Below are 26192 nucleotides of genomic sequence, written 5' to 3'. Positions count from 1 at the left end.
TCGAACAAGAGATCCACCTGCCTCTTCCTCTTGAGTGCTGGGATTAAAGTCATGCACCACCACTACCTAGCTTAGAACTTGAAATTTTTATATTTAACAATGTTAGTAAAAGGATTGAATATACATTGTGAACACTGAGAAAATCGAGGAGCAAAGGAAGGACCAGCACCCTCTTCCCTGTTTCCCTCGTATATATGCATATCCTTTTTAGAAAGGAAAAACTCAGAATGGAATGTTGCAAATAGTTTCCTTTGAACTTTCTTGGCATATTATAAAGTTGGCATATTATAAAGTATCTTCCAACAATATCCTCCTAAATTAATGCACAATATTCCTTCACAAGTAACACGTTTAACCAGGAATCTTTCAGTAGAAATTTAGGTTGCTTCTAATTTTGGACACTATAAATAAGGCCGCAGTACATTTCTTAAACATATCTCTTTGCAGTATCTATAAATACTGACTTTGCAATCACTGGCAGACAGAAAAAAAAGTGCTTCAGTTCAAAGAAATGCAAAAAAAATTCTGCATTCCAGAAAGTCTGTGTTGATTTCTACTTGCATCTGCATTGTCTACACTCTATATGAGTTGTTTTAAAAAACAAAACACCTGATAATTGGACATGCTGATGCACACTTATAATCCCACAACTCCTAAAGCTGAGACAGGAGGCTGATGAGTTCAAAGTCAGCCTAGAACCTGTCTAAAAGAATCACAAAACCAAACCTGCTAACGTAGAGGGAAAAAAGAAAAGAAAAAACTTAAAAAATTGTATTAGCAGGTTATTTCTCTTTTCATTAACATAATCTCTGTAGGGGATGAAAAAATGGCTCAGTAGTTAAGAGCATTTCCTGCTCCTGCAGAGGACTTGGATTTAATGCCCAGCACCTACATGTTGGTTCACAATGAATTATAACTCCAGTTCCAGCGTATATGATGCCCTCGTCTGGCCTCCTTAAGCACCAGGCACACATGTAGTGCACAGACATATGTGTAGATAAAACACTCGTACATATGAAATAATTTTTAAAGGAATAAATATAAATAAAGACAAATCTCAAGTAGTCCATGCCAATGTTGAATTCAATATATGGCTGGTGATGACTTTGAACTTCTGATCCTGCCTTCACCTCTCAAATACTGGGACCATATATGTGCACCTCTATATCCAATTTTTCAATTTATTATTACTGTGTGTTACTGGGGAATGAACATGGGCCTTGCATATGGTAGGAAATGTTCTGCCACCACTGGGCCACACCTTCAGTCCTTATACCCAGTTTTGTGTGGTACTGGGAATGGAACCCAGGGTTTTATATAAGAGGCAAGAACTCTCAACCTAGCTAGATCCCAAATCTGTTTTATTTTTTGAGACAGAATCTAACAGCCTAGCCTGGCTTCCAAATTGGAATCCTACTGCCTCAGCCTGCAAAGCACAGGGATGGCATGTGTTGAGCCACAATCTCCACTTCAGTGCATGATTCTTCTTTTGTTTTGTTTTAAAGAGATGTTATTTATTTATTATGTATACAGTGTTCTATCTGCATGTATGCCTTTATGCCAGAAGAGGGCACCAGATCCCACTGTAGATGGTTGTGAACAACCACATGGTTGCTAGGAATTGAACTCAGGACCTCTAAAAGAGCAGCCAGTGCTCTTAACTTCTGAGCCATCTCTCCAGCCCCCAATGCATGATTCTTAATAACAGGATGGGTGCTCTTTTTATTTGTTTTTTTGAGATGGTCTCTCTGTGTATGTAGCCTTGGCTGTCCTGGAACTTGCTCTATAGACCAGGCTGGCCTTGAACTCAACGATTCACCTGCCTCTGTCTCCTGAGTGCTGGGGTTAAAAGTGAAGATGGGCGTTCTTTAATCACTGGGGCTGGACATAAAAGCCAGCACCTTGTGCATATTACACAGATAACTACCACCTTTCACTTTGCTGTCACAAACTAACACTCTGAACCACAAGCCAAAATGAATGCTTCCTTCTATAAGTTGCTTTGGTCGTGATATTTTATCACAGCACTAGAAAAGTAACTAACACAGTCCACCGTGCTCTACGATGCTTCTTAGAGCACGGAGTCTATCTGGTCCCTAATGCAGCTCCCAGCTAAGCTGTCTCACCTGATTTAGTCTTGTTTGTAAAGTGATTCTTCCTCCAGGAGAAGGCATCCGGCTTAATGCTGCCTCAATCTGTTAATAAGAGAAAGTATTCAAATAAAAACAAAAGAATTCTAATTATTGGCACTGAGCTTTCTGACACAGAAGGGAAAGAAAAGATTTCAGCTTAGCATTTTCTTGTCCATCTTGGCTTAACATAGTTCCCTATGTACTCAGTTAATAACAATCGTGTGGCTCAAGGGCATGTCTGGTGGAGTTTTGGTATCCATGTACTGTACCCAAGGTGAATTCCTTATGACAAGTCTGACACAGTGATGTCCTTTGTGGTGCTTTGAATAAGAATGGCTTCCACTGGTGGTGGAGCATGCCTTTAATCCCAGCACTCAGGAGGCAGAGGTAGGTGGATCTCTCTGAGTTTGAGGCCATCCTGGTCTACAGAGTGAGTTACAGGACATGCTCCAAAGCTACAAAGAAACCCTGCCTTGAAAAAAATGACAAAACAAAACAAAACAGAAAGAAAAAAAAAGAAAGAATGGCCCCCATTAGGCTCACGTATTTGAATGCTAGTCATCAGGATTGACAGTGCTTGAGAAGGATTAGGAGGTGTGGCCTTACTGAAGGAAGTGTGTCACTAGGAAAGGGCTTTCAAAAGCCCAAGCCAAGCCCAGAGCTGCTCTTCCTGCTGCATGCATCTAAATATACAAAGAACTCTCAGCTACTTCTCCAGCACCTTCTTACTTATATGCCCCCATGCTCCCTGCCATGATGACGGACTAACCCTCTGAAACCATAAGCAAGCCCCAATGGTTTTTGTTTTGTTTTCTTTTTTAATAAGAGCTGCCTTGGTCATGGTATCTCTTCACAGCAATTGAACAGTGACTAGGATACCCTTCCTATATTTGACTTTTTTTCTGTTAAGTGGTTTGTGGTTGTGTGTTTAATTTGTTGTTTGTTTTGGAGACAAGGTCTCACCATATAACCCGAGCTGTAACTTATGATCCTCATGCCTCAGCCTCCCAAGGGCTGAAACACAGGCATATGCCACTTTGTCCAGCTCAGTAATTCCCTTCTGACTATTCCCTCTAGACATAAGCATTAGATTCAGGAAAAGTTTTTTTTTTTTTATATTTTATTAGTTTTACCTGGTCTTTTTCTTTGGTAAGTTCATCAAAAAATCGCTCCGTTTCAGCTAGGGTCCTAATTTTTGCTGTATATTCAAAATCGTTACCCTGTAGTGCTGCTGGCACCGGCTTACGCTGCTCAAGGCTAACGGATTTACTCTTCTCCCAGGCTTGTCGTGTGGACACTTTCTTCACACCACTTGGCAAGGGTTCAGGACAAGAGCTATGATTAACAGGGTCATCACTGGCTTTTTCTGAATACTTTTGTTCTGTCAGAAAAGAAAGAAATTTCCTATGTTTCTTTCCTAATTTGTTTAATAGACTTAGACTGAATACATATCTTGCTCAACCTCACTTCCCGAAAGGAATTGCTATATGGCATAAAACATAATGAAAAGAAGCAGCATCTTTTCTTTCCTCCCCCATGCCAGTTTCTTGAGACAGAGTCTCACACTAATCCAGGCTGCTCTAGAACTCACTAATTAGCCCAAAATGACATCGAAGTCATAGTAATCCTCCTGCTGCAGCCACCTTAGTGCTGGGATAAAAGATATGTGCCACCACCCCCAGCTGAAGAATATTTACAGTTAACATTATTAGGACCTAACCAAGTGACTTCATATACCTTATAGTTTATTCCAGGTTTAAAGTTGTGAAATGAAAACTACCCACAGCCTGAGTAGCTTATCAGCTACAGTGTGAGGGGAGCTGAGCAGCACTGTCCTGCTGATGACAATCAGCACCCCACCTCTGCTTCCCAACCTGTCCATCAACACACACACAGCGAGCACACTGTGGATGCGCAAGCACAGGCCGTCTTCAGAGCTTTGCAAAGACACTGGAATCTTGGAAAACAAATGCCTCTCACTCTAACTAGTAATTTTTAGGAAAAGATACCTTCCGAGTCATCTAGAGGAAGAAACTGGAGCTGTTCCCTTGGACTGGTTTGTTGTAGTGTGGACACAGGAACAGTATCTAAATCATCCAAAAGGATATCAAATCTAGTAAATGAAGCAAGTTACTTGTGAGAAAAACATGAAGTAAGTTTTCCCAACTCACTAGAAAGCTGAGCTGGCACCACAGAAACTCATATAGTCACACTTTCTTTTATTTTATTTTTTATTTTTTTAGCTTTTTTTTTTTTTTTCCCCCGAGACAGGGTTTCTCTGTATAGCTTTGGTGCCTAAACTGGAACTAGCTCTTGTAGACCAGGCAGGCCTTGAACTCAGAGATCCACCTGCCTCTGCCTCCAAAGTGCTGGGATCAAAGGTGTGCACTACCACCACCTGGCTATCACATATTTTCTTAAAAAAAAAAAAAAAGCTACTTGTGTGGTTTTATTTTTTTTTAATTTTATTTATTATGTATACAGTGTTCTAACTGCCTGTATGCCTGCAGGTTAGAAGAGGGCGCCAGATCTCATTACAGATGGTTGTGAGCCACCATGTGGTTGCTGGGAATTGAACTCAGGACCTTTAGACGAGCAGGTGGTGCTCTTAACCACTGAGCCATCTCTCTAGCCCTACTTGTATGATTTTCAAAGCTGAAACTAAATGTCTTTCCTGACATGAAGTTCTATTTCCACACTAGAAACTTAAGGCACTGGCTACCTCATCCAATCTCTCTAAGAAGCTTCTGGAACAGCAGGAGAGGCGTTCAGAAGGGGAAAGTGAGGCTTGCTGTGCTTAGGCCACTGGGTCTAGAACCAGGAGGCGGTTCTCCCTACTTCATCACTCAGTGCTGGGCTACTTCAAGATGGGTTCACTGCATCTTGAGATAGGCACCTGCCACCCTCACACTCACCATCTGGCACCAAAATGTCCCTGTATCACACGCCTTGTCAGAAGCACAAAAACCCTTCTACATCTAAAATCTGAGGAGATGCTGAGGCAGCATTTAAGAGCTAGCAGTGGCAAGTTTCCATAGTGAAAAACTATTTTCTCCAGGCAGTTGTGGCACACGCCTTTAATTCCAGCACTTGGGAGGTAGAGGCAGCTGGATCTCTGTGAATTCAAGGCTAGCCCTGGTCTACAGAGAGAGTTCCAGGACACTAATAGCTACACTGAGAAAACACATCTCAAACAAACAAACATATTTTCACATATGATACTTTATGTTACATATGATATTCACATAAATGACCTAAGGCCACAGATCCCCAATGACAGACAACTGAAGAATCAGTAATGGCTAAAGCTATATTGATGGTTCAAAATCAATAATGAGGCCAATAGGATGGCTCAGTAGGTAAGGGTACTTGCCTCCAAACCTGATGCCCTGCGTTCAATATCTGAAACCCACATGTTGGAAGGAGAAAATCAACTTCCACAAGTTATCCTCTGACATGCACACACGCTCACACATGCAAACACACACAGTAAATCAATGAGATGTCTTGAAAACGAATAATTTTTTTAAATTTTAAAATTCAACAACTTTACAGAACTTACCGAATAGGACTGCTTTCATTTCTGCTAAGTAGATGACTAAATCCTGGGGACAGATTTTCTTTAGGGGAGCGCTTAGGACTATAAGTCACAGTCACTGGTGTTAACATAATCTCTCTTTTTGCTAAAAAGGAAAACAGAGAAGAAATATGATTTCCACCTATATTTGTGCTGGCAGTACTTATTCCTAATTTTAAAAATAATGAAATTCGCCAGGTAGTGATAGGGCAAGCCTTTAATCTCAGCACTCAAGAAGCAGAAGCAGACATATCTCTGCAAATTTAAGGTCAATCTGGTCTACAGAGCAAGTTTCAGGAAAGCCAGGGGTACACAGAGAAACCCTGTCTTGAAACACCAAAAAGAGAAAAGAAAAAGAAAAAAAATGAAGAAAGAAATTCCATAGCAAAACTTGATGGTATTGAAGAGAACACAAAGTGAAAATAAAACAACCCATAACTCTAATATCTACAAGCAATCCCTGCTGACACTTTAGTATCCAGACTATAGTCTCAGCACTGTAGCTCAAAACTGGTTCTTCAGGATTTTAGAAGTCAAGTGGAAATAAGGCATAACTGCTGTGCAGCAGTGCCTGCTCCTGAACACAGGAGATACAGACTCCCCTGAGCGGGTACGAAAGGGGACATGAAAAGTCAATGCTTAAGCTTTAAAACAGCCTGGAACTGTGGGGAGGAAAAGCTAGGGAAGACAGACATCAGATATGTAAGAAGCATCTTCTCACCTCTGTAATTTTCTCAATTAGAGCTCAAAAGAGATCAACCCGCTCTAAACTTTCAAAAGCAACTTCTTATGGTGCTAAGGACCACATCCATGCTAGGCCAGGGCTCCACCACTGAGCTACATCCCAGCCCTTTCTGCTTTTTATTTTAAGTCAGGGTCTTGCAAAGCTGCAGGCTAGCCTTGAATTCACACAGTAGATCAGGCAGGCCTTGATCCTTGATCCTTAGCCTCCCAGACAGCTGGGATGACAAACCTCCACCACAAGCCTGGCATAAAATGAGTTATCTGTACTCAGACAATCTTATTCTCTGGTTGTTCTCAGGGACCCTGTACTCAGCATCCTTTGTTGGGGCAGAAAGCCAACTGAAAAGCCACTCCCCCCAGCCCAAAGCACACACATCTCTTACTTGGAGTGTTGGCTTTACGACTGGAGGGTGGGAGAGACGACGATCTTTGTGAAGCTGAACTCTGTCTCTTTGGTCTCTGCTGGGCACATTTCTCTGGGGAACAGCCTGTATTGACTAAAGGTTCAGTTTGCCGAGGATTCACTAATTCTGTATCAGAGAAACACAAAAAAATAAGGCAGACCTGGTTTCCACCATCTGCTCTGTCACAGCTGTCACCCTACAAGGCCCTCCACTGAGTGCACGCTCAAAGTGCGTCTTCTGTCTAGGCTGTAATAATAGGGTCTGCACATGTCCCGCACTGTGACGGCAGCAGTGCTGGGAAGGAGGCTTCCTGTCACAGCTGCACTCAGGCGAGTGCTCAGAGAACGCATCTTTAGGAAGCAGGGTACTAACTTATTTATTAGGAGACCCGCTGTAGGGTGCAGCACCACAGATTTGAAGGTGTGCCTGGGAGGTCTGAGAAGCAAGCATGACAGGAAGTAGAGGACCAAGGGAGCAAGGCACAGTGGTCAACACCTGTCAGCCCAGCACTGGGGAGTGGAGGCAGATCAGAAATCAAGGTCACCCTCAGAAACATAGTAAGTTCCAGGCTATGTGAAATCTTGTCTCAGAGAGAGAGTGAAGGGCAAAGAGAAAAAGCTGTGGGGTGAAGAGATAGGGATAGAGGACAGAAACAGAGAGAAGCACCTAGACCTGGGGGAAAGAATACCTTGAAAGAAATTCCTCTTACTCTCTAGAGATGCTCAGTAACCAGGAAAAAGAAGGAAGATAGGAAAAAAATGTGGTTTTTCTCTATTTTTGACACTCTGGATCCTGCTGCCTCAGCCTCTGAATGCTGGGACAATCCCCCCGCCCCCCAGCCATCTTACTCCTTGTTTTATGAATATCAGATGACTGCCACAATTTCCCAACACGTGCAAGTTAGACAAACAGATGTAGACAAACTCACTCTGTAGCCCAGGCAGGCTGTGATTTCAATTCCCCTACTTAGCAGATAGAAGTGGGATGATATGCCTCCACAGCCCAGCTCACATGAACCTTATTTTCCTTATTATTTTTAGTTATATGCAGGTGTGTATATCGGCATTTGGGTATGTGCACATGAATGCAGGTGCCTACAGATGCTAGAGGCATCAGATCCCCTGGAACCGGAGTTAACAATTGTAAGCTACCATGTAGATGCTAGAAACTGAACCCATGTCCTCTGCAAAAACAAGTGCAGCTAACCACTGAGCCATCTCATTAGGCCTTTTAAATAATCAAATGCAATATGCAGTTCGCTTCATATGAAAGGTACATGATATGCCAGGACAAAGATAAATTATTATTAAGGATCAGTTATCTATGAAATGGGGTTGGATCAGTATCATAAATCAGGACTTAATTTCACTACCTGAGAATTTTGTCTTATTTTTTGAAGCAGGTTCTCACTATGGAACATGTAGACCAGGCTAGCCTCAAGCTCCTACCTCTGCCTCTGTTGGGATTAAAGACACGCACTGCCTTGCTTGGCTGAAAATTTAATTTTAAAGACTATAACATAAATTAAGGAAAACGAGCCAGATGGAGGAGGTGCACACCTTTAATCAGGGCACTCAGGAGGCAGAGATAGGCCTATGAGTTTGAGACCAGTCTGATCTATAGAGTTATTTCCAGGACAGCCAGAGCTGTTACTCAGAGAAATCCTGTCCCAAAACACAAAACAAACAAACGGAAAGAAAAAAAGAAAAAAAGAAAGGAAGGAAGGAAGGAAGGAAGGAAGGAAGGAAGGAAGGAAGGAAGGAGAAAGATTTTTAAAAATTAAGGAAAAGGGCAGATACCTCTTCCAATATCAAATAAGGAACAAAATACTACTTAGAGGGGTTAGAAAGATGGCCCATCAGAAGTATGTACTGCTCTTGTAGAGGGCTTGGGTTCGGTTCTCAACATCCACACAGAGGCTCACAAACATTCATAACCCCAGGTCCAGAGGATCTGATACCTCCATGGGTACCAGGTTTACACAAGCACATTCAAACATTCAGGCAAAACACTCATAGATGTAAAATAAAATCAATGAATCTTAAAATTAAAAAGAAAATACTTACTACTTGATGTATCCTCTTTCTCTGTCTGTGTCCCCCAATTCTTAAATATTCTTTCATCATCAAGTTCCTTTAAAGCTTTCACGATCGGTGCGTCTGGAGTATCCCTCTGCTTTTTAATCAATAAGCTTGAAGGTGAACATCCAAGGGAAGAGTCCTTTTCTGGAGGAGAATTGTATCTAAAACAGTAGCTGCAATTTTAACTGCTGTGGGCTGAACATTTGCATGTCCCTATCCCATAATGTACAGATAACAGCCTAACCTTAGCTGGAAGCATTTGGAATTGGGGGCCTTTAAAAAGAAATGAAGATCAGATAGGTCATAAGGAGGAGCCCCCACAATGGGCTGGAAGGTCCTCATGAAAAGAGGGAGGGAGTCAGGCCTGATGGCACACACAGGCCTGCAACCCCAGCATTCAGGAGGCTGAAGCACGAGGATGGTTAAGATTTTGAGAGTACACAGTTGAGCTTGCTATGGTCAAGAGTGACAGGATTATCCCACTGTCCTAACAAGGCTGCACTATGCCCCTGGGCATACAGAGAAGTACTGCAGAGCCTATGAAGGTAAAACATCCTTAAAAAAAAAAAAAAAAAGCATTAGCCTCTCAGGGATGGGAAGATGGATTCACTGCTACAAGTGCTTTCTATGCAAACAAACAAAATGCCTAAACCAGGTTGAAGTTAAAATAGTAAAGAATTAATGGTCCTAGAATTCCAGCACGGAGTGGGGGTGAGGTGAAAAGCGGAAGATCAGGAGTTCGACCAAGGCATCCTGTCTACCCTCACAGCTGAGCTTTGCTGGAAGACAGTCACCCAGCTGCATCTACTCATCAACACTATCTAGAATGGGTACTCCCTATCCACAGTGGGGAAGCCCTACTTCTGAAAGACAGTTGAGTTGCCCACTCTCCTAATCCAGGAAGAACCTCAGGTCCATCTTCAAAGAGAAGACAGAAACCCCAGAACAACTGTTTCTTGACCCCGCCCCCTCCACACAGCCCAACTTTTGACTAGTTCCTTTGCGGGAGACAGTTCTGTCTCTATGAAAGCACTCCTCAACCGACCTCAGCGGTTCTCTCACCCAGGAACACGGGATTCCTCCAGCTGATTATCTGTCTTCCTAGTGTCCAGAGGCTGCCCAGTAAAAATGGAATACTCTGCTCCTGGAATCAGCCACTTCCTCCTACTGACATCTGAGGTCGCCAGTGTGCTGTAAGGAAAGGAAACATTCCATGGCATCACAAAGTTTGCACTTCAATTTTAAGAAAATTTATGTATATAAAACGTTGGTGGATGTTTTATCTGTGCATATGTGTGTTGGTACCCAACAATGTCAAAACAGGGCATTAGATGCCCTGGGACTGGATTTAGAGGTAACTATGAGCCACCATATAGGTGCTGGGAGTTGAATTCAGGTCTTCTGGAAGAGCAACTAGTGCTTTTAACCACAGAGCCATCTTTCCAACCCCCCACCCTTGCACTTCAACTTAGAATGTTTATATCAGAACAACCCATTCCCAAGTTTGACTTACATATTTGCACAGTGACTTAGAAACCACATATGGGCAACCTATACTTGAAAAAAATGAATCTTATTTTAAAGGTTTCTGGCTGTCTTGGAACTCACTTTATAAAACCAGGCTGGCCTTGAATTCAGGGATCCATTTGTCACTGCCTCCTGAGTGCTGGGTTTAAAGGCACACAACCTCCCTCGATTTTCACTTTAACCCCAGGTCACTCTTATCCTTAAAAAAGATCTCTTGGTGAGCTGGGACCTGTCCCAGGGCCTTGTGTACTGTTAAGCAGGCTCTTGGCCACAGCTACACCCCAGGCAGGCCCTTCCCTCAATTTTTAAATGAAGAAACATTTTGAACATTCTTAGAAAATCACAGAAAATACAATGAGCACCCACCTACCTACTCTCGGTTTTAACAGATGCTTAGATCTTGGCCATATTTGTTTTTAATTGTGAGACATAACATTGTATACATATGTATAGCTGCGTTTGTTAAACAAGGGCACACTATCCACACCCTTCAATACGTCTTCTCTGCAACAGCATGTTCATGATTTATTCACGTTTGCATGCAGAGCTGTCAGTCATTCCTCCTGTCTGATTGTGTCTCCTGATGGTAGATGCTGTTTCAACACCACTACAATTAACATGTGGAAGAAGTGACCTAAATTTCTAAAAACACAGCCATAAAATGTGGGGTGCAGCCATCACCTTCAGTCTTCTGACAAATCATCCTCTAGACAAGCGCTATCGCCTGCAGTCAGCCATTGGTGTCTGGGTTCCTTTCTTCACCTTTGCCAAACTTTGGAACAAATTAAGTCTGGCCTGTCTGATAATGGGAATGGTACATACTATTACTTTAATTGGCATTTTCCTGGTTTCTTAGGACAATAAGCATCTTTTCACTGCTATTGGCTGTTTTCTGTTTCTGTGCAGCTTCACATCCCGTCACCATTTCTCTGTGGAGGAAATTGTCTCTTTCTTACTGAGTTGTGAGAGATATCTTGTATTCTGAATACTCATCCTTTATTTTTTTTAAATATTTATTTATTTATTATGTATACAATATTCTGTCTGCATGTATGCCTGCAGGCCAGAAGAGGGCACCAGACCCCATTATAGATGGTTGTGAGCCACCATGTGGTTGCTGGGAAATGAACTCAGAACCTTTGGAAGAGGAGGCAATACTCTTAACCTCTGAGCCATCTCTCCAGCCCTCATCCTTTATTTTTCTTGTTCACTAACATAAAAGTCACACACAGGCACAGACACACATACGAACGAGCCAGTGAGATGGCTCAGTAGATTTTGTTGTAATATTTTCAGGTTACTTTGCAAATAACAGAAGAAACACGGCTTAACCTGGAAAGCATGCCAACTTGACTTGGTATAGACTTAAAAGAACATGTGGTTATCTTATAATGTGGAAGGATCATTGACATACAAAGACCCTAGTAAACTGTATTTCCCAAATAAATGCTTATGGATTTTCTTTTTCAGAAATTTACTTTGTTTATAGATGTATGTATTGGGGAGGGTATGCACATGCCATGGAGCACTTGGGAAGCTCAAAGTACAACTTGCAGGAGTCGGTTTTCTCCTTCCACCATGTGGGTCTGGGGTTCAAATTCATTTCAGGCTTGGCGGTAAGGGCCTTTACCCACTGAACCATCTTGCCGACCCCAGCCACCAGCACTTTGGAAAGAAAAATAGTATTCTATTTCTTCCTCAACCCGTTTTTTACTGTTCTATATCATACTCTTAAAATTAATACAAATAGACAGTCCAGATGAGACATTTGTAACACCTTTTTCTACAAAAGGCAAAAGAAAAAAATATTATTCTAGGTTTTACAGGACAAACAATATTCATCACCAACTACTCAACTTCATTGTTGTCATGCAAAAGCTGGAAGATGATATGTAAATGAATCAGTTTTTTCTTCCTTACATCAACATCAAAATATAGATAGCCCTTTAGCCCTAGCTGACCTAGAACTCATGATATAGATCAGGCTGGCCTTGAATTCAGAGATCTGCCTGTCTCTGCCTCCTGAGTGCTAGGATTAAAGACATGCCCCAAATATTCTTTTTCTTTTTTCTTCTTTTTTTTTTTATTTTGATTTTTCGAGACAGGGTTTCTCTGTGTAACAGCCCTAGATGTCCTGGAACTAGCTCTGCAGACCAGGCTGGACTTGAACTCACAGACATTCGCCTGCCTCTACCTCCCAAGTGCCGGGATTAAAGGTATGCGCCACCACCACCCCCTGGTTCCCAAATATTTCTTATGCATGTATGTATATTCACATGCCAAAGGACAACCTCAGATGTCATCCTCAAAAAGGCTGTTCACCTCCTTTGAGACAGGGCCTTTCATTGCCTTGGAATTCAATTAGGTTAGAGTGACAGCCAGCGAGTACCAGGAATCCTCCTATCTCCAACTTTCCAGTGCTAGAATTAAGAGACACTATCACATCTGGCATTTTAAAATTTTATTATTTTATTTTATATGCATGAGTATTTTGTCTGCCTGTATGTCTATGTACCATATGCATGCCTGAGAAAAGGGCGTCAGCTCTCCTAGAACTGAAATTACAGACCATTGTGAACCGTCATGTGGATGCCCAGGTCCTCTGAAGGAGATGCCAGTGCTCTTAACTGCTGAGCCCTCTCTCCAGCCCCACACCTAGCATTTTCGTTTTTGTTTTTGCTTTGTTTTTTGAGACAGGGTTTCCTCTATGGTTTTGGAGCCTGTCCTGGAACTAGCTCTTGTAGACCAGGCTGGTCTCGAACTCACAGAGATCCGCCTGCCTCTGCCTCCTGAGTGCTAGGATTAAAGGCATGCGCCACCACCGCCCAGTGACACACCTAGCATTTTCATGTGGGCTCTGGGGCTCGTACTCAGGCCCTTCAGCTTGTAAAGTAAGTGTTTTACCAGCTGAGCCACACAAGTCCCAGTCCTGACCAAATACTTCAAATTCCTCAGTCATACACATCACAAAACATGATGGTGTAGCCTGGCTTTGGCCTAAAGGCTACAGTCTGCCAAGCCTTCCTTTCACACACGGCCACCCCGAATAAGCATATCACAACATATGCACTTCCAGCTGCTCGATGTGCAGGCTGTCTTCAACACACCTCAAACACTTCTCTCACTATCCACACTCTCCTGAGTCAAAGAAGCCCCCAGCTTGTGAATCCAAGAGGCCTTTTCAGTCCTTGCTCTAACTGATGGCTGCTTCAATTTCCCTCCTCACTTCCAGAAGCAGTTTCACAGGCTCCTTTGCCAAACTCTTCTACCCAGCACAGAAGTAGGGTTCCTGGGAGCTCTGTCCTGTGCCCACTCCCACTGACACTCAATTCCTATCAATCCTGTAGCTGTAAGCATCACTGGCGAATAACTGACTCCAACATTGTACCTCCAACTTAGGAGTTTGGATCTCCAAGCCTAAGTTTACTATTGCCCATTTGATTTCTGCTTCAAGTCCGTGGGAATCCCAAGCAAAAATTCCCATGCCAGGCACTCTGATCTTGTCTTCAGTTCAACACATGGCAGCCTTTGGTGTTCTCGATCTCTTGCCTCACCAGCCAAGACACAACAATGTTCTGTGGATTACACCTCCAAAACCTTTCAAATTCTTTTTTCTTGTAATTAAAAATATTATTCTTATTACACTTACTTATTTTGTGTGTGCACAGACATGCCGCGGTGCATGTGTAGAAGTGATAGGACAATTTCTGAAGTTGGCTCTCTTCCACCATGAGGATGTACACTGAGCTGCCTCCCTGGCCTCATTCTTACAGATCCAGATACCTAGAAACCTGCTCTCCTCGCACTGAAATGGCCTAACTCATCTACTGTTTCCATGCTCTCCTGTTTCATCTCTTTTTTTCATGGAAAGAATTTTAAAAAAGCAAAAGTCAGATGGCATTGTTTTCTAATAAAAATCTTCAGGGGACAAGATCACGGCTCGGTACATAAGGTACTTACCTCAAAAGACTAATGGCCTGGGTTTGAGCCGTGGAGTCCATGTAAAGGTAGAAACAGAGAACTGCTTCCAGAAAGTTATCCTCTAGCCTCCATGTAAACAATGGCAAATGGACACAACACACACACACAAATAATATAGATCTTTAAAATCCTTGTCAGACACAATGGCACATGCCTTTAATTCCAGCACTCAGGATAAAGAAGTAGAAGGACCAGGTTGAGGCCAGCAGCCAACTCTATATAGTAAGTTCTAGGATAGCCAGGACTACACAGACAGACCCTAACCCCAAAAATCTAAAGTAAAATAAAAACCTTTGAGAGGATTCTCAATGGACTTAGGGTAAAATCCAAATGCCTGACGGTGATTAGAAAGTTCACGGAGGCTGCATAACTTCCTGCTGCGGCTGTCTAAGCCGTGCATCACGGCATAAATATCAACGTCCCCTACAGGCTCATGTGCTTTCACAGCTGGTGCTGAGATGGTGGCACTGTTTGGGAGATTATGGAACCTCAGGGGTATGGGGCCTAGCTGGTGGGAGAGATCACTGGGGTCAGGCCTTTGAAGGCCATACACTCACTCTGCCTCCTGCCTGTAACAATATGAATGAACAGAACCCACAAAATCCTGGCACCTCACATTCCAACCCACTGAGAGACTCCCCTCCTACCCAACCTTATGCCTCTTCTTTTGCTTATTCTCATAAATTCAGTTTTTACCTTTGGTTTGGTTTGGTTTATGTTTTTGTTTGAGACAAGGTGTTACATAGCCTAGGCTTGGTATCAATTGGATGACCCTGAACTGCTAATCTTCCTATATCCACCTCCCAAGAGCTAGGCCTGCAAGTGCATATACCACCACATCTACTGCTTTAAGACTTAGTAATTTTTAAATTGTGAGGTGGGTACACATGCATGTCTTGGCTCACATGTGGAAGTCAGAAGGCAACTTTTAGGAGTTGGTTCTTTCCTTCTACCATGTGGGTTTAAGCTCAGGTCATCATACTTTGTGGCAATTGTCTTTACCTGCTGAGACAAATCGTAGGTTTCTTTCCTTTGTGTGTGTGTGTGTGTGTGTGTGTGTGTGTGTGTGTGAAGCAGAAACCATAAAACAAACCAAGGCTGCGTCCCACACTTGAGGGTTTTCTTCATTTTTCTTTCTTTTCCTTTCTTCTTTGCTTCCTCTTCTTTTTTCTTTTTTTTCTTTTTTCTGAGACAAGGTCTCTTATGTAACTCTGTCTGTCTTGGAACTCACTATGTAGACCAGGCTGGCCTTGAATTCACAGAGACCCACCTGCCTCTGCCACCCAAGTACACCACTACTCCCAACTATTTCTCTTCTTTTCAAAGATCTGGGCGGCAGGGCGATGTCTTCTACACCCATCAGAAAAAAATGATGAGGTTCAGGTTGTAGGAGGACACTACAAAGGGCAGCAGATTAGCAAATCAGTCGAGTTTATAAAAAAAAAATATGCTATTCACATTGATGTTTGCTGTTTTGTTTTAGAAACAGGGTCTCTCTATGTAGCCCTGGCTGGAATGAAACGTGCTATGCAGACTAGCCTCAAACTCAAAGAGATCAATCTGCTTCTGCCTCTAAATACTGAGATTAAAGAGGCATATGCCACCATGCCCGGCTGTCATCCACATTGAAATGGGACAGTGGAGAGTAGGTTAATGGCACAATTGTCCATATGGGCATTTACCTCAGCAAAGAACACATAAAGATTCTGGAATGGAGAGCCAAATCTCACCAAGCAGGAAAATGATGGAAAGCAAATATAAGGAAGAAACACTTGAAAAGATATAGAAATAAAATAATCTCATCTATAACTCTCATTAAAAATGGCTTAAGGCTGGAGAGAAGGTTCAGAGAATAAAGGTGCTCATAGATCATTCACAGGGACTTAGGTTTAGCTCCTAGGACCCATGTCAGGTGGCTCACAGCTTCCAGGAACTCTAACTCCAGGAACCTGTCACCTGCTTTTGGACTCAAGTTCATATACCCGCACAGACACATACTTAAAAACAATAGAAATAAATCTTTTTTAAAAGTTGCCATGGGGCTGGAGAGGTGGCTCAGAGGTTAAGAGGTCCTGAGTGGCTCACAACCATCTAAAATGAGGTCTGGTGCCCTCTTCTGGCCAGCAGGCATACACAGACAGAATATTGTATACATAATAAATAAATAAATATATTAAAAAAAAGTTGCCTACATGGAAAAAGAAGGTATTTTAAAAAGTAAGAGATGTAGAGAGCACTGGAGACACAGCATCAAGAACACAATGCCCACGTAACTCTGTGCTTTTCTAAGCCTTGAAACTGCTTCTTTGTAGGGTTCTGAATGACATCCAGCGATTGTGACTTTAATGCACATCTATGACCATAAGGATATTTAGCTCTGGCTTCCTAATTAACAGAGGGCCTCATTAGAGGCACGCACTATCCTTGTTGCAAGGGCACTATATGAAGTCACTTACTTGGCCCGGGATGGCCTCGTGGGACCTTTAGCGCTGTGACGAAGACTCAACATATTCTCATGCTCTACTTGTTTCACCTGAGCTTCGAGTTTTGAGATCATCCTAGATCAAAAACAGTAAGACAAACACATTACCACAGATTGAAAACGGAGCTAAACTACCAGGTGTTACTTAATTGTCTCTCTTTAGGAAGGCAATAATAGCCTGCTCTCCAGAAACTTCCTTCACAGTAAAATGGCACCATTAAACTTTGAAAAGCTAAAAGAAAGAAAAGGGTGTGGGGGACAGGGGAATAAGCAGGACAGCAAGGACACTCGCCTCTGCGAAGCCACATTGCCTAGACTATCACAAAGGAAGGAAGGATAAGCAGGCATCTATGAAGTATGCAGGACAGAAATTAAATTTAAAAATCAGCATCCTAAAAAAAAAATCAGCATCCTAATTTTGATAAGAGGCAAAAGCTAGACTATTCCTAATAACTCTCACCCCACAAATGAGGCAGCAATTCATCTCATTTGTTCCATGTTCAGAAATAAAAGCCTCCCTTCGATTCTCTCCACAGAAGATAACTACCCCAAACAACTGTTTCCAATTAGCATGGCCTTACTTTTCTTTGAATGTATTAATTTGATTCATTTATTTCAGTTAGTGTGTGAGTGTGCTGGAGTATGTGAGTATAAACTAGTCACTGTGGGTATGTGGAAGTCAGAGGCCAACTCTCAGGAGTCAGTTCTCTCCTGCTACCTTGTGGGATCTGGGGCTTGAACTCAAGTTGTCGGGTATGTATACAAGTGCTCATCTGCGCCTCTTTCCTTGCTTTTAAATTTGTGTACAGGGGCCAGCAAAAGGGACTTCCACTAAGCTTGAGAAGGAACGGCTCTAACATGACAGGTAATCCTTCCAACATGGCAGGCAGTTAGCACATCTAGACACTTCACTATTCTGCTCTGTGTAAATCCTTCACATTGCAGTACATTTCTAAACTTAGGGTATTATTTGATCCAAACGTAACTATTAAAAATATGTGTGGAAACTAATATATATATGTTACTTTTTTAAAAAAAATTAGTATTAATAATGTGTATGGATACATGCCTTTGTGTAAGCATGTGCCATGGGTGCAGGGACAGAGGCTAAGAGAGGAAGCTGAATTCCCTGGAGCTGGAGTTACAGGAGGTTGTGATGCACCTTACAAGGGTGCTATAAACTGAACTCATGTGCTCTGGAAGAGTGCAGTGTGCTCTTAATCACTGAGCCATCTCTCCAGTCCAAATTAAGATATTTATAATCATTTGCAATATAGATCATTTATGATTGTTGCTACCTATTCAAGATCATTAAGTCTCTAAACCAGGTATTTTTTGTTGTTTTAGTTTGGTTTTCAAGAAAGGCTTTCTCTGTGTAGCCCTGACTGGCTTCAAACTCACTGAGATCCACTTGCCTCTGCCTCCTGAGTGCTAGGATTAAAGACATGTGTCACTACACCTGATCCAAGCCAAGTCTTTTAGGAAGTGGATTCCCACAAACATATTGAGAATTTCATTTTCTTTCGGAGTGCAAGAGAAACACAATGAAACAGACTGCTTCTTCCAATTCCTTCTAGAAGTTACCATTCAGACTTCTCATTATGCCCCCCCAAAAGCATGATGTCTGGAGAAATGCATGCACCTGACTCAACCTCTGTAGTGATATTTCATTTATATTTTAATAAATAAAGCATGCCTGAAGGCCAGAACACAAAACAGTCACACTAGTCAGCCATACAGGCCAGGCAACGGTGACACACTTTTAACCCCAGTAGCCACACTAGTTTTCCATAGAGACAGAACAGTGGTGGTGCACGCCTTTAATTCCAGCACTAGAAAGGAATATAAGGCAGGTTAAGACATGAACTCGCTCTCTTTCTTTCAGTCTGAAGATTTCATAGAGGTAAGAGCTCTCTAGTGGCTTAATGTCTGCTTTTCTGATCTTCAGGTTGAACTCAAATATCTGTCTCTGGGTTTTAATTATTCATGCTACATATGGTGCCCAACGTTTAGGGTACAAATTTCTGAAAAAGCCATTTGCCTGTCACTTTTTAGTCATTGGTACAAGCCAGAGCTGTATGTTTCAGTCCCACCCAGCTAGGCTTTCTTTTCTTTTTTCCCCAAGAATTTGAGAGATTATAGATGTTCCTGTTGTATATGTAGCTTCTCTGAAATAGTCTCCAGCTAACACCCAAACTCCAGAAGTATCTGGGCTCCAGATGCCACAGGAATCACCAGCCCTACACTGGCTGGTTCTGCCTTCAGGAAACCTCCCTCCACATGTGCTTCCCCCTGCTCCAATGTTTTTTCAGACAGCCGGCTCACTCGCTTGCTTTCTCTCTCCTCTCCACCCCCCTTCTCTCTGTGTCTCTCTCCCTACCACTCTCTACCATGGGTTGCAGGCTCTCCCAGAACCCCTTCTCAGGCAGCTCCCAAACTAGGTAGCTGTCTTGAAATCCACTCAGACTCTTACTGTTTTACGCGGCAGCAACAAGCCTCACATCTTCATCAGCATCACTGGTACATTTAGAAAGATAATTAGGATTTTTCTTTGTTTGTTTGTTTTGAGACAGGGTTTCTCTATGTAACTTTGGTGCCTGTCCTGGAACTTGCTCTTGTAGACCAGACTGGCCTCGAACTCACAGAGATCTGCCTGCCTCTGCCTTCCAAGCTGGGATTAAAGGCATGCGCCACCACTGCCCAACTGACAATTGGGAATTCTTAAAGAGAATGGTTAAAAGAGGTTTCTTCCCACATTAAAAAATGGAAAAAAAATATTACAATGGAGGGATTTATGTCTCTGTAAGATAATATGCTAGACAGTTTGAAACCAGAACAGTTAAATGGAGAGGAGATCTAATTTAGATGGAATTTATGTAATTTCAATTGTAAACATTATCAGCTTTATCATTTTTGTTGTATCACTAAAGAAGCTGGTTAATCTGAGGGCCTTCGAAAAACTTAATAAAACAGATCCCAGAGATATTCAAATCCAGACAGAGGAATTTAATGGAAAACCAATTTCAGTGTTACATTTTAAGAACAGAGAGGAACATCCTAAGGTTTTCAAACCAACTTTAATACTTCCAGTAACTTTACAGGAATTGCCAAATGATAGAAAGTAAGAGCTGCATGGACTCCTGTGCCAATGTGAGATTTAAGGAGACTCAAGGAAGCAACAGTCTCATGTGGCATGCATTCATCTTTTGTGAAGCAAATGTTAAACTCATGGTCAGTTTGTAATAGAATTATCCCTAAAGACTGAAAAGAATTGGTTAAACATGTTTTAGAGCCTGGTCCACAATAATAATGGCATACCTGGTTCAGAGAAGAGGCCAAGAATATTGAACAGAGTAAAGCTAGAGGTATGGAAATCTCCAAAGATCAAATTCTTGAAGAAGGAAACTATGCTACTGTAGAAAGACAATCTCTCAATGATGGTTACATGGTGGCTTTGTGCCATGTAGCAGTTTTGAATGCCTGGGACAGAATTGAAGAAGCAGAAAAAGACTGAGTCATTTACTCAAGTCACTCATAGTCCCAAAGAAACCTTCACAGATTTCTTATAAAGATTGACATCAGCAGCAAATAGAATAATACCTAATTCAGAAGCTAGACAAATAATAATTGAATCTCTGGCTTTTGAAAATGCCAATTGTCTATACAAAAAGATAATTAGGCCACTGAAGGCAAGACCAGCACCTCTGGAGAAATGGATTCAAGATACAATTAATATTAAATCTCATGAACATGATGATACATGGACAGGAAAGGTGATTTCTAGAGATTTGAGGAAAAATAGAAATGTCAAGTGTTATAATTATGGCACACAAAGTCACCATAAAAGGGACTGTAGACAGGATGTTCCTAGAAACAATGTTTTTTCAAAGAATAAACCATTTAGAAGGCCCCTCCCTTGTGGATTATGCAGAAGGTGTGGCAAAGGTAGGCACTGAACTAATGAATGTAGGTCAAGGAACATTCAAGGTAATCTTTTGTTGTTGTGGAAGTTCTGTGTAGGGCGGCCTCTCACAGGCTCCCATGTCAAATACAGTTCAGTTACTTCCTGCCATTGTAGAGGAAACTCCTTGCCAGAGCAATTAAAGAACTTAATGCCTATTGTAAGAAACCATATTGCTCTGGATGATAGAACAGCTATAGAAGAGAAAACAAAATATTCAAGAGAAACCATAAAGTAAGTATTTTGGCAAACTTCTATAAGTAAACAAAGACCAAAATTAAAATTATGAATAAATAATGTTGTCGTTGAAGGTCTGATAGACACAGGTGCGGATATAAAAATAATTTCACCAGATTCTTGGCATCCAAACTGGCCTCTTCAAGATCTAAATGTTCAGTTTTGAGGGATCAGAACTTTATCTCAGGTAAAGCAGAACATGAAATGGGCTGAATGTAAGGGGCCTGAAGGTCAGAAAGGAAAATTAAAACCATATGTGGCTAACATAGCAATGAATTTGTGGGGACATAATTTGTTACAACAATGGAATATTCAGATTAACATTACCCTGATATTAGAAACAAACCATAAATTAATATATGTTTCTGGGAAAAATATTAGAAGACTTTATAAAGAACAGTCATCGACCATTCAGGTTGTACAAGAACAGGGCACAACAGCTGCTGATATTTCAAAGGCACCAACAGCCCTACCTTTAAAATGGTTGACAGAGAAACCTGTATGGGTTAAGCAATGGCCTTTAACAGTAGAGAAACAGCAGGCTTCAGAACAGCTGGTACTGGAGCAACTAGATGCTCAGCATATTGAATCTACCAGCTCTTAGAATTCTCCTGAATTTGTTGTTAAAAAGAAATCTAGAAAATGGAGAATGGTGACAGATCTAAGAGCTGTTAATAAGATGATTCAGCCAATGGGCTCTCTACAGTCTGGCATTCCTTTGCTTTCTCTATTGCCTAAAGGATGGCCCTTACAGGTATTGATTTAAAAGATTGTTTCTTCACTATACCTTACAAGAAAAATACAAAATAAAAATTGCCTTCACAGTGCCTTCTTACAATAATTCTCAGCCTGCTAACAGATATAAATGGAAGGATCTCCCACAGGAAATGTTAAATAGCACCACCCTGTGCCATTATTTAATTTGTAAGTCAGCCACTGGAAATGATTCATAAGCAATTTCCTGAATCTATAGTTTACCATTACATGGACAGCATTTTGCTATCTGATTCAATTGTAGATACTTTAGAAAAAGTGTTGGGGCTGGAGAGATGGCTCAGTGGTTAAGAGCATTGCCTGCTCTTCCAAAGGTCCTGAGTTCAGTTCCCAGCAACCACATGGTGGCTCACAACCATCTGTAATGAGGTCTGGTGCCCTCTTCTGGCTAGCTGTATACATAATAAATAAAGAAAGAAAAATTTAAAAAAAAAAAGAAAAAGTGTTTGAAGAAGTAAAGAAAATTTTGCCTTGCTGGGGATTACAAATTGCTCCTGAAAAAATACAAAGAGACAATTCTATTAATTATTTAGGCTATAAAATAGGTTTACAAAAAATTAGACCCCAAAAAGTACAAATTAGAAGAGACTGACTGCAGACTCTTAATGACTTTCAAAGATTGCTAGGAGACATTTCCCATCTATGGAGCACTATTGGAATAGGTCTTCATGACCTGATTAATTTAAACAAAACCTTAAGTAGTTCCAGGGAATTATCAGCTGAAGCTAAGAGAAAATTTGCTTTGATTGTAGAGAAATTACAGAAGGCACATATGGATTGTGTGAATCCAAATTTTAACTGCATTCTGGTCCCTCCAAATCCAATTTTAATGCTGAGGGAAGACATTAGCTTAGAATGGATCTTTTTACCACATAAACCAAGTAAAAAATTAAAAGGTCTCTGAGTTAATTCTAAAAGGAAAATTGTGACTTTGTCAATTAGCAGGAATAGACCCAGCAGAAACTATAGTGTCTTTTAATAACGATGAAATTGACAAATTACAGGAACAAAGTGAGCCCCTGGTAAAGAGCTTCTAGTAATTTTGGGGGAGAGATTAACAACAACTATCCCAAAAGCAAGAAAATTCAACTCATAAAGAGAACTAATTGAACAATTCCTTATATTGTAGGGGACACATCAATAACTGGAGCCCCTACACTCTATCCTGATACAAATCAATCAGGAAAGGAAGGTTATGAATCAGAGAATTTAAGTTAAGCCCTTACTATTCTTTACAATTCAGAATTATATGATATTCTCATGATATTAAGGGATTTTAAAGAACCTCTCAACATAGTTACCAATTTGCAATATTCAGGAGATGTTTTGCATATTGAAACCACTGAATTTATATGAAATACAGAATTGACTTCATTATTTATTCAGTTACAAGATATAACCAGGAATTGGTATCATCCCATATATATAATACACATCTGATGCCATACAGGTCTGTCAGGTCCTCTAGCACAAGGTAATACAAAAATTGATCAATTAATAATTGGAAATGTGCAGAAGGCCTCATAATTTGTTTTTAAAAAATCATGTCAATAGCAAAGATTAAAAAAAATACTTGTCCTATCACGTGACAACAAGTCAAGGAAATTATAAGGAAATGTCCTACTTGTTCATTATACAACCAAACGCTACTACCTGTAGGAAGTAACCCAAAGGATGCTGGAATGAAACCTGAAAGATGGATGTATTCTATTTTGTAGAATTTGGAAAACTAAAATACATACACCACACCACTGATAACTATTCAAGTTTTCAACGGACAACTTATAGACAATGCTCCAGCATATATCTCCAAGAAAATGAAACACCATTTTGCTTATATAAAATATATTAAAGGTATATCACACAATCCTACAGGTCAGGCAGTTATAGGAAGATCAAATCAAACTCTAAAAAAAGATATGTTAAATAAACAGAAAGGGAGGATAAATACTCCCAGAAATAGATTGTATAATGCTTTGAATTCTCTAAATGCTAATGAGGAAACAAACAATAGCCACGGAGAGACATTGTATAGTAGAAAAATCTATGGAAGGAAATCTGCCTATATACTTTAAAGATGTACTGACCTCAGAATGGAAACCAGGACACGTGTTATGTTGGGGAAGAGGTTTTGCTTTTGATTCCCCAGGAGAAAAATCATGGATAACATGAAAATTGATAAAGATTCAATTTGAACAAGAGACACCTCTTAATTAGAAGAGATGATAGTCCATCAAACAACATGGCCATTTAATCTAATCTAACATATAAAACAAATGAATTTCATTTGAACAGATATAATTGCCAAAATAGAATCTCCGCAAAATTAGGGTTAGGGAAAGATTTTCTTTTCTTTTCTTTTTTTTTTTAAATATTTATTTATTTATTTATTTATTTATTATGTATACAATATTCTGTTTTGCATGGATGCCTGCAGGCCAGAAGAGGGCACCAGACCTCATTACAGATGGTTGTGAGCCACCATGTGGTTGCTGGGAATTGAACTCAGGACCTTTGGAAGAGCAGGCAATGCTCTTAACCTCTGAGCCATCTCTCCAGCCCCCGGGAAAGATTTTCTTTTTGTCTTTTCAGGGAATGAAGACAACCAGCTAAGGAGTTCAAAGACCACTGGACAAATGAGACATCTGAAGAAAAGGGACAAATCATCCCAAAAAAAAAATGTCTGAAGAAAAAGGCCTATTGATATATCACATTTTCAACAGAATAATATTTTATAAATCTTCCCAATTGTTTGTTGCTGATGTTCTCTACAGATATATAATACAAATGTTCTTTGGAGTTGGAGGGTGGCTCTCTCCTTCCCTAAACCCAAGCAGGCTTATTAAAGTGAAATCTAAAATCTCTGTCTAATGTCCGAAGAACCACCTGATATGGGAGAGAAGAAAAACAAATAATTTAAGGAATATTTTATTGCCACTAATCTCATAATCGTTTGGTTTTTATATTGACTCTTTGAGGTATAAATTTTGTAAGATTAATACATATATTCTAAAATTTTTGTCATGATATTAACGGTCATATAGAGTACTAACCAATTCTAGAAAAATGTTTCATCTGCCTTCCTGTACATGATTTCAGGTTTGAGTCTCTATCAGTTTTCAACAGTGAACCATAAACATGCCTAACAGCGACCTTTGAAATCTCTAAAACGAGGATGGAGCCCCACAATGACAATTCCTCCAGGACTATGATAACACCACTAAGCTAAAAAAGACCACCTAAAGATCAGCTTTGGACTACAAACTTTCAGAATAATTTCAAGATGGATAGCTGAGACAATACAACCTAACAGACTACTCTGAGCACTGCATGTTCTCATTACACACAGACTAGACAAGAAATGATACAGCCACCTCTCTCAGACTTGAACAATGGACACAAATTTTTCTTTTCAGGATCCCATAAAGATGCTGTCACCACCATACAGCAGGAAGTAAATTTAAGAATACGATGTCTACATTCCCAAGAGGTGGGGTGGGTAGTTTTTGTCATCAGTGGGTTACAGGTATTTGTCATTGTTTAAGGGGATTGGTTACAAGTTGCTATTGGTAATAGGAGCAGGGGGAAAAAGCTAAACAAAGGAAATTAAATTCAAGGTTCTTGTTTGAAAGAAAGGGGAGGCCGGGCGGTGGTGGCGCACACCTTTAATCCCAGCACTCGGGAGGCAGAGGCAGGCGGATCTCTGTGAGTTTGAGGCCTGCTTGGTCTATAAGAGCTAGTTCCAGAACAGGTTCCAAAGCTACAGAGAAACCCTGTCTCGAAAAACAAACAAACAAAAACAAAAACAAAACAAAACCTCTGAGATTCCATCTTACACCTGTAAGAATGGAAGATCAAAAACACTAATGACAACTTATGCTGAAGAGGTTATGGGTACCCTCTTTATTGCTAGTGAGAGTGCAAACTCGTATAGCCACTTTGGAAATCAGTATGGCAATTTCTCAGAAAATTAGGAAACAATCTACCTCAAGACCCAGCAGGACCACTTTTGGGTATATGCCCAAAGGATGCTCAATCATACCACAAGAACATGTGCTTAACTATGTTCATATAGCATTGCATGTCACAGCCAGAACCTAGAAACAACCTAAATGCCTCTCGACCGAAGAATGGATAAGGAAAATGTGGTATATTTACACAATGGAGTACTACACAGCAGAAAAAATTAACATATTGAAATTTGCAGGCAAATGGATAGAGCTAGAAAACATCATATTGAGTGAGGTAACACAGATCCAGAAAGACAATTATCATATATACTCACTGATAAG

The 26192-nt window shown here is 40.8% G+C and overlaps 1 protein-coding gene across 11 annotated transcripts in view; it reads right to left on the bottom strand.

The window, feature by feature from the left end:
* Mphosph9 (M-phase phosphoprotein 9) overlaps nucleotides 1-26192 on the bottom strand; it is a 69181-nt gene that overhangs the window by 5046 nt on the left and 37943 nt on the right. For 6 of the 11 annotated variants that reach the window (XR_007592539.1, XM_050146384.1, XM_050146387.1 and 3 more), the window contains 8 exons: nucleotides 16903-17004; nucleotides 10001-10129; nucleotides 8924-9099; nucleotides 6837-6983; nucleotides 5695-5815; nucleotides 4142-4245; nucleotides 3266-3513; nucleotides 2127-2195 (listed from right to left, as the gene is read on the bottom strand). Coding sequence is in view for 10 of the 11 variants with exons in the window: in XM_050146384.1 (XP_050002341.1) it covers nucleotides 2127-2195; nucleotides 3266-3513; nucleotides 4142-4245; nucleotides 5695-5815; nucleotides 6837-6983; nucleotides 8924-9099; nucleotides 10001-10129; nucleotides 16903-17004 (1096 nt within the window). In the remaining variant the exon portion in view is untranslated. Of the gene's footprint in view, nucleotides 1-2126; nucleotides 2196-3265; nucleotides 3514-4141; nucleotides 4246-5694; nucleotides 5816-6836; nucleotides 6984-8923; nucleotides 9100-9983; nucleotides 10130-15604; nucleotides 15844-16902; nucleotides 17005-26192 lie in introns of those variants that run through there. The other 5 variants (XM_050146389.1, XM_050146388.1, XM_050146390.1 and 2 more) reach the window with 5 other exon arrangements.

The sequence above is a fragment of the Alexandromys fortis genome, unplaced genomic scaffold (genome assembly GCF_014885135.2).
Source record: "Alexandromys fortis isolate MF-2015 unplaced genomic scaffold, M_Fortis_MF-2015_v1.1 scaffold_56, whole genome shotgun sequence".
Taxonomy (NCBI): Eukaryota; Metazoa; Chordata; class Mammalia; order Rodentia; family Cricetidae; genus Alexandromys; species Alexandromys fortis.
The sequence above is the reverse complement of the archived record's forward strand: the minus strand, read 5'-3'. Positions and strand labels throughout refer to the sequence as shown.